Source organism: Arachis hypogaea, chromosome 10, assembly GCF_003086295.3.
Source record: "Arachis hypogaea cultivar Tifrunner chromosome 10, arahy.Tifrunner.gnm2.J5K5, whole genome shotgun sequence".
In the NCBI taxonomy this organism is placed as follows: Eukaryota; Viridiplantae; Streptophyta; class Magnoliopsida; order Fabales; family Fabaceae; genus Arachis; species Arachis hypogaea.
Window position 1 is genome coordinate 39,489,385 of NC_092045.1, and position 9,460 is coordinate 39,498,844.

The 9,460-nt window shown below is 30.7% G+C and overlaps 1 protein-coding gene across 1 annotated transcript; it reads left to right on the forward strand.

Annotated features, from left to right (window-relative positions):
• The first annotated feature begins 1,732 nt into the window (after positions 1–1,732).
• LOC112715572 (ferredoxin--nitrite reductase, chloroplastic) lies at positions 1,733–7,220 on the forward strand. Its single transcript, XM_025767343.2, has 4 exons — positions 1,733–2,323; positions 3,091–3,445; positions 4,253–4,541; positions 6,178–7,220. The coding sequence occupies exons 1-4, from the start codon at positions 1,924–1,926 to the stop codon at positions 6,916–6,918; spliced, it is 1,785 nt and encodes a 594-aa protein (XP_025623128.1). The 5' UTR covers positions 1,733–1,923; the 3' UTR covers positions 6,919–7,220.
• The last annotated feature ends 2,240 nt before the right edge of the window (positions 7,221–9,460 follow it).

A 9,460-nucleotide genomic window follows, 5' to 3' on the forward strand; every position in this document is an offset into this window, starting at 1 on the left:
ATAAACAAGATACGTACAAAATTATCTTTAAACGATATAAATAAATATGATATAAATTAGTAAATACTCTACAAAATAATAATTAAAATAATTAAATTATGAATTAGCTAAGAATCAGTCAAATATCTCTGAGTAAATCTAAAATCTCTACGAGTTAATATATATGGATGTTTCTTCTGCTAAGTATCAAAATGTTTCTTTTTCATACTAAATGGATGTTCTTTTATATATTTTTCGAATTTTTTTGTATTACAAATGTGAATGTCTCTATTTCTTTAAGAATTTCATAATTTTTTTAAATTTTATAGATATTTAATTATTTTTACTAAAATATACCTGGATATTTCTTTTGTTAAGTATTAGAATTTTTTTATATTAAATGAATATTTTTTTATATTTCTGTAATTGTTCAAGGACTCCTTTTAACTAAGATCAAGTGTGTAATTTACAGTCTCTTTAATCATTGAAACGGCACCTAATATCACAAAACGAGATAGGGATGCAATAGGAACAAAGAGCTATGTATGCTCCACGCATTTTCGATGAGTTACGCCAGAAAGTGATGTCTATGTTTTATGTTGGGATATCTCTTGATAACATAATACAACACCATAATAGAGGTGATGCAGAAGTAAGGTGGACTCCCAAAACCGTGATGATTTTCTCACTCGAAATTGTGCAACATGAAACGGAGTATCTGTAATTCTTCACATGAAATGCAAGAAAACGATGAATGCAATGTAAAGATATGGGTCCAAGGTCATCAGAAGCATGTTTTCTGTTACCAAGATAACTCAGGTTTATAATTGGAATCCGACAAGTCAGATGTCAGTGATAGAAGAGAAGTGAATCGTGGTGGGGAGGTGATTGTTAAAGGTGCGTAAGTTAATGTTAAAGAGAAGAAGAAGATTTTTATAGATTTTAATTAGGTTTATTTAATCAATTTTAAATGTTTTAAATTTTAAATTTAAAAAATTTAAAATTAATTAATTATTAATATAAATTAATGTAATTTTATTTAATTTTTTGCAAATAAATTTTTGATTTTGTATATTTTTCCTTAAATTATTTATTTGATTAAAAAATCCCTCTTTCTTGCTGTTCTTTTCCTTTCCCGAGGTCGTATTCATGTGAAATGGATACATGCCGCCGCATGGAGTATAGTATACACTGGCTGGCATTATCACGTTAATTAATTAACTATAATTAATATTTTAAGCAGAATTTTTTTCTTTTATAAAATATAAAATAAATTTAATTTTCAAAACAAATTAAAAGCACATTAATTTTTTGAGATCCAAAAATTTACTTAACAAATAAGTGAATTTCAATAATGCAAAATAAATTCGCCTATTGTATTAGTAAATTTGTCTATTTACATAGAATTAGCTATTGAATTTGACAAATTTATTTATGTTCGTATTAATATTTTTTATATTTATAATTAATTTAATTTTCTTCAAATAATTTAAAAATATAAAATTGTTAAATTTAAATTTTAAATAGATATAATTTAAATTAACAATATAATTTAATTTAATAAAAATAAATATACTTATATTATTGTATTAATATAATTAATTATATTTATTTGATTAAAAAAATTAACAATTTAAAATTATTAATTTTAAATTAAGAAATACATGCATTCATATTATTTTTAAATTAAGAAAAATATGGTTTATTTAAAATAATAAGAGTATATTTATTTAAAATTTAAATTTAAAATTTTAAGATGTTTATGGTGAGAAGAAAACAAGATAACCTTTAGTAGGAGCGAAAGGACATGGATATGAAGAAAGAAGCTCTTGCCATCTCCTAAGGTCCCCTTTCACTCCCAACCTCTTATCCCTACAAAGATGTTCACACTTTTCATTCTCCTTCTCACTCACCGCCATAACCATAACATACACAAACACCATCATGTCTTCCTTCTCTGTTCGCTTTCTCACCCCACCACCATGCTCCCCCTCCTCCCTCTCTTGCCGCCCGAAGACACCAACATGCCTCTCAGCCACCACTCCCACGGCGGCTCCGGCCACGTCTCCTCCTCCTCCTCCTTCGGAGGTGGACGCCTCCAGGTTGGAGCCTAGAGTGGAGCAAAGAGACGGTTACTGGGTTCTGAAAGAAGAGTACAGGGGAGGCATCAACCCTCAGGAGAAGGTGAAGCTTGAATCGGACCCAATGAAGCTTTTCATGGAGAATGGTATTGAACAACTTTCTAAGATGTCTCTTGAGGAGATTGAGAGATCTAAGCTTACCAAAGATGATATTGATGTTAGGCTCAAATGGCTTGGACTTTTCCATAGGAGAAAGCATCAATGTAAGTCTAACTATATATATGTGTATATTTCCCATCATCAACCTTTATTTCTTAATTTTTCTTCCAACAATTGATTTTTCTTCTTTCGTAATATGTTTTGGTTTAGTTGTCTAATCATATAATCTTGAAAAAGACTAGTTTGAAGAGAGCACATTCATTTAGTTAGGTTCTTTGTTTTTAACTGTTGATTTGTGGTGTTTGTATAATCTTTGTATCATCGTACTTCTTTTTCTTTTGTTTTGAACTAACAATATGTCTTATGAAAATGATAGATAAATCTAAAACTGTTATATTATTTAATTTATTCATGTTTTACATCTTCATGCCAACATTTTCACATGATCACATCTTTGTGTATATAGTAACCACGTGTAAGTAAAATCACAAATATAGTAAGTATAATTCTTCTCATCATCATTTAGGTTACAAACTATAATAAATAAGGTGAGATGTTTCTATTTGAAGATGATGATTGAAAATTGAAATTGATATATTATTTGATTAAATTTTTTAATTATACGTTTTCATATTTTCCCGTGACACGATCATATCTCTGTATAAAGAGAAAATATAGGAAACCAATTTTTAGTTAGTTAAGATTACTAGATTAGTCAATTTTAGTGTTTAGATTTATAATTTAAGATTGATTATTTAAAATCTAAAATTTGATATAAACAAAATACTTTTAAAAAAGTTAGCTGATATCAGCCGAATAAAGTTTGTTACCTAATATTACACAAATTATATGTTGGATTGGTGAAATTCAGATGGAAGGTTCATGATGAGGCTGAAGCTTCCAAACGGAATAACAACAAGCGCGCAGACGCGGTACTTAGCAAGCGTGATAAAGAAGTATGGAAAAGATGGTTGTGCCGACGTGACGACAAGGCAGAACTGGCAAATCAGAGGAGTGGTGCTGTCTGACGTGCCGGAAATCTTGAAAGGTCTGGCAGAGGTTGGTTTGACAAGTTTGCAGAGTGGGATGGACAATGTGAGGAACCCTGTTGGTAACCCTCTTGCTGGCATTGACCCTCGTGAGATTGCTGATACAAGACCTTACACCAACTTGTTGTCACAATTTATTACCAATAATTTTCTTGGCAATCCTGCTGTCTCTAACTTGTAAGTACCAACTATACTAACAAATATTTCACACTTAATGTACTCATTTTGTTCTATTATTAGATTTGTTGAGTTTAGTTTTATACTCTGTTTAATGATAGGGAAGTGAAATTCAACTTGCTATATGAAAAAGGTATGTTCTATGGTGCTTACAAATTACACATATCTTAACTTCATAAAAAAGTGAGTCTCACATTCAGACAATTCACACACAAAATTTGTAGGCATCCTAGAATTTACCCTATAAAAAAATAACTATACAGTGTTAGATATATCTTTCATGTACTTTTATGACTACAAGATATTATAACCCAAGAAAAACTTACTTGATAGTGCATGTTAAATATAATCAAATTATAAAGTATTAAGTACAGATATTATAGATTAACATGAGGTTATATGAATATCATAAAACCATATCATGTGTGTTATCTCACTGTTTATTCAAAAATGCATGGGAAACAATAGAAAATAAGTCTAAAGCACCTAATTTGATCATTGCTTTAGTAGTTGTTTTCATAATTTAAATTTGTGACCTTGAAGTCAATGGATACAACTCAACCGTGGCTCTAAGGTACCTCTTCTAGGTCCACTTTTAAATGAATAGTAAAAAATTTACGCAACATAAAAGTTATATAAAAATTTAACATAACAAAAATTAATCATGATTTTGCCAAAATTGTATTATATATTTATGTAAGAATATAATACTTTGTTTGGTAGATATTAGGCACTACTATTTACTAACAAGTAACAACATAGTGTTATTAGAAGCATTAGTTAGAGTGTTAATGCGTGTAAATGCAGGCCAAGGAAGTGGAATGTGTGCGTGGTAGGGTCTCATGAACTGTATGAGCATCCACACATAAATGATTTGGCTTACATGCCTGCCAACAAGGATGGCCGTTTTGGATTCAACCTATTGGTTGGTGGTTTCTTCAGTGCTAAGAGATGCGCAGAGGCAGTTCCACTTGATGCATGGGTCTCAGCTGATGATGTTATCCCACTTTGCAAGGCTGTTCTTGAGGCCTTTAGGGATCTCGGCTTCAGAGGCAACCGACAGAAAACTAGGATGATGTGGTTAATTGATGAACTCGTAAGTTTCCCTTTTTACACTTTCATCTAATGTTTTTGTTTTGGTTTTGCCACTTCTTGCTTTCTTATTGTTTTGGTTTCATAAAATAAATTGTTAAGAATTTAATTTTGATATATGTCACTAAAAATAATTATCTTTTACATTGACCGGATAAATAGTTATCTAAAAGAACGAATATGATTAAATGATTCTGTAAAATTACAGTGTTAGTTTATCAAAATTAAACTCATAAACAAATGTGATTGTAATTTGAAATATATTTTCTGTGGGTATGAATGCTGGAATCAACATGACAGGTTATCCAAGTATAACATATATATCCTCTGTTTTTGAATTCAACTTCTTGTCTAGTTCTTATGCAGGGGATAGGAGTAGGACAATACAATAATAAACTCATGCAATTCACTTCTTGCCTTATGTCAAAGTCAAACAAGTACATTGTGGGATGATTTAATTATGTCAAAATAATCTTAAACCTGCCAAAAGTAGTAGTAGTAATAAACTCATGCAATTTGTTAAACTCATGCAATAAGTAATATTTTCTATTTTTTTGTTTTTATTTTTAAAAAATAATTTTTATTTTCAATTTTTCGCATTTTAAAAAAATATTAGAAACATAGAAATAGCGTTTTTTACTTTGTGCTATTTTTTTAAAAATATTTTTATTGAAAATAATTTTAAAATATTTAATCAATCATATTTTCATGTTTTATTTTTATCATAGAAAATAAGAATAAAAATGCCTAAATCAATCAACCTCGAATATATTTGTTTTCCATTTATTAAATAAAAAAAATTAAAATCTTCTACTAATATCTAATAGTAAATTTATCATGTATCCATAAAACACGTGTCAACTAAACCCTTAAATCAATACTAACCTTTCCTTTTTCTACATTAAAAATATTAACTCCTTAACATTTTTCTTTTTTAATTAGCAAAAAAAAAAATGTAGAAACGTAATAAGTGTTAGTGTGGAACAAATTCTGTTATAACTGAAATAACAGAAACAGAAAAGGGTAACACGAGTAGTAGTTAGAGTTGGTCTATAAATAGACTTGTGATATCGGTTTCTGTCACTTAGTGTAATTGAGATCATTAGTTCAGTTTTTACTCTTCAAGTTTTTAGTTTTCTTTCTTTCTTTTCTTCTTAAAACATCTCTACGATCTTTCTAACTCAAGAATCATCTTCAAAGCTTTTTTGTTTTTTTTTTTTTAAGATTTCATCTCTAACCCTGATAATAAGAAATATGTTGTATTATAGTAGATTTAGCGTGTGTTCTAAGAAAATATAATTTTTCATTTTTAATATTTTACATAAATTTTAAATATTTAATAAAAAATAAGTGACTTTAAATATTTTCAAAGCATGGAATAAATATTTTAAGAGCCATTATTTTACATTGAAATAGATTCTAGATCTTATATAATAATAAAAAAAAAGATAGCGTCAATACTAGTTACTGATATAAAAATATCTTTGTGTTAAAGGGTTTATTTAACTGTTCTTAAAATATCTGTAAGTAAGTTTTTACTAAACATCTTATTTGTGGTAGAAATAACACATCTCTTATTTGATTTACTTTTGAATGCATGCATGTTCTTACATTGTCATTCACATTGGCAAATTACGCAGGGAATTGAAGTATTTAGGGCAGAAGTTGAGAAAAGAATGCCAGAGAAGAAGCTAGAAAGAGCATCACAAGAAGATCTAATTGACAAACAATGGGAAAGAAGAGATTACTTAGGAGTTCATCCACAGAAGCAAGAAGACCTAAGCTACGTCGGAATCCACATTCCGGTTGGCAGAATTCAAGCCGAAGAAATGAACGAGCTAGCCCGTATAGCTGACGAGTACGGCACCGGAGAACTCCGCCTCACGGTGGAGCAAAACATAATTATCCCAAACATCCAAAACTCGAAACTCGAAACCTTACTTAAGGAGCCTTTACTGAAGGAAAGGTTCTCTCCAGAACCTTCTATTCTCATGAAAACGTTAGTTGCATGCACCGGTAACCAGTTCTGTGGACAAGCCATTATCGAGACAAAAGCAAGGGCGTTGAAAGTAACTGACGAAGTTGAGAGACACCTGTCGGTTTCGAGGCCTGTGAGAATGCATTGGACTGGGTGCCCTAATACTTGTGGGCAGGTTCAGGTTGCTGATATTGGATTCATGGGGTGCATGGCTAGGGATGAAAATGGTAAGGCCGTTGAAGGGGTTGATATCTACTTAGGAGGGAAGATTGGAAGTGATTCTCATTTGGGTGAGGTTTATAAGAAGGGTGTCCCTTGTAAGGACCTAGTCCCCATAGTTGTGGACATTATGGTAAATAAATTTGGGGCTGTCCTAAGAAACAGGGAGGAAGGGGATGAATAAATTATATGACAAAGTGATGAGATGCTTGAAATCAAAGGGATGTCTCTTCTAGTATGATGTGTATGCATATATATATATATATATATATATATATTTTTTTTGGGATAGAATTTATTCTTTGCTGGTTTCTAAGTTAGAGGTTTACTTTTCTTGTAACTTACTTATCATGTAACATTAGCAAAATAAAGTTTGACCTTTCCAAAAGATCTAGGGTCATAACCAAACAAAAAATATATCTAGTCTCATTTTGGTTCATGCTCATGTAATAATATATCATCTTAATTGAATAAGTTTACTGGTAACTCTGTGTGAATGAAAAAATGTTTATTGAATGCACTAACCTTTTTTTTATGATAATAAAAAAAAATTTACATACTAAAATAGGTTATTAAAATTAGCTACTATGTATCTATCTATTAGTAATACATTAAAATAGAATGTAAAATAGTCTTTAAATATACCGTTAACCTTTTAATTTTCTATCATTATGCCACGATAGATTAAATGATTAATTCACACAATTTAAATTAAATTACTTTTTAATCTCTAACTCTAATTGAAATACTTTTCAATTCTTTTACAGTTTTACTTTTTTTTTCTCATATCATTATTTATCAATCTTAAATTTTTAATATTAATTTTTAAATATAATTAAAAACAAAAACAAAAAATGGTTATTATTCCTATAATTTATTATGTAATGAATTGACGTTATTGGCATTAATAAGAATAATCAAATGTTACTATAATCTTTCATATGTTTAATAATCTTTTATATGTTAATAAAAGCTCTAACGGTATGAATAATATCTGGCCTGGTGTAAATTATAGCATACATTAAACTGTTAATTGTAGATGTATATGAAATCTTTCTAATTTTTTGTTTATCTTTCTCATTTGTTTAGCAAGTAGAGTACTAACAGGTTTGGAATTACTTATACTAAACTTCTCTAAGTCCTTCTCAATATATTTCTGTTGTGACAACTATAGTTTTCCATTCTTCCTATCACGAGTGATACTCATGCCAAAAATTTTCTTTTCAAGACCCAAGTCTTTCATAACAAAGGAACTGTTCAAGTCTTTTTTAAGACTTTCAATTATTTTAGTGTCATGACCAATAATCAACATGTCATCAACATATAGTAAGAGAATTATAAAATCACAATCAAAGAATTTCTTAACATATATACAATGATCAGAATAAGTCTTACTATACCCATGACCTTCCATGAAGGAATCAAACTTCGTGTTCCACTGCTTTGGCGCTTGCTTCACCCCGTATAAGTTCTTCTTCAACTTGCATACAAGATGCTCCTTTCCTTTAACCCCAAAATCCTCTAGTTGCTCTATATAAATTTTTTCATCTATGTCACCGTGAAGGAATGCAATCTTCACATCAAGCTACTCAATCTCTAAATTCAAGGTAGCTACCAATCTAAGCACAACTCGAACAGAGGACATTTTCACAACTGGAGAGAAAATCTCCTCAAAATCAATACCTTTCTTTTACTCAAAACCTTTCACAACCAATCGAGATTTGTACTTTGGCCGTGAGACATTTTCATCCGCTTTCAATTTGAACACCCATTTATTCTTGAATACTCTCTTACCCTTTGGTAGCATCACCAATTCAAACATATGATTCTCATGCAAGGATTTTATTTCTTCTTGCATGGCCTTCAACCAATCTTCCTTATGCTCATCAGACATATCTCCTTGGTAGCTCTCTGGCTCCCCAGTCTCAGTGTTCATCACATACTTATGAGGAGAGTATTTTTTAGAAGGATGACGCTCTCTAGTAGATCTTCTCAATTCAGGCTCAACTGGTGGTTCAGGTGGGACTTTAACATCTGGTGAAACTTCTGCATCTGACACCTCAAGTCGAGGTGTAGGTTCATCATGTAAATCATCATTATCATTATCAACTTGTACATCTCTCCCATCAACAGGAGGTCTAGTGGAAGGACCAGGTTCATCATCAGCAGAACGTCTAACAGTTATTGTTGACTTATCCGTCTTCTCAAAATCTTCAATAGTTTGGTCTTTAAGAAAAATCACATTTCGGCTTCTAATTATTTTCTTGCTCACCGGATCCCATAATCTGTAACCAAGTCTTCGTGACCATAACCCATGAAGATACACTGCTTTGACTTTTCATCAAGTTTGGACCTTTCATCTCTTGAAATGTGAACAAAAGCCCTACATCCGAACACTCGCAAGTGACTATAGGAGACATCTTTTCCTCTTCAAACTTTCTCTGGAACATCACCATTTAGTAGAAATGAAGGAGAAAGGTTGATGAAATCTATTGCTTCACCCTAAAAGGATTTAGGCAACTTTGCATGAGAGAGCATACACCTGACTTTATCATTGATAGTGCGATTCATTTTTTCTGTAACTTCATTATGTTAAGGAGTCTTCGGAACCATCTTCTCAAACTTGATCCCATGTCCTTTACAATACTCTTCAAACGGACCCCTGTATTCACCACCATTATCTGCTCTAACACATTTCAATTTTCTTCCTGTTTCTCTTTCAATAC

Excerpts from the sequence above, each read along its gene's own strand:
- LOC112715572 (XM_025767343.2), top strand. The coding sequence starts at position 1,924 with ATGTCTTCCTTCTCTGTTCGCTTTCTCACCCCACCACCATGCTCCCCC. Across the intron at positions 2,324-3,090 it reads CCATAGGAGAAAGCATCAAT|ATGGAAGGTTCATGATGAGG; the intron begins GTAAGTCTAACT and ends GGTGAAATTCAG. Across the intron at positions 3,446-4,252 it reads AATCCTGCTGTCTCTAACTT|GCCAAGGAAGTGGAATGTGT; the intron begins GTAAGTACCAAC and ends GTGTAAATGCAG.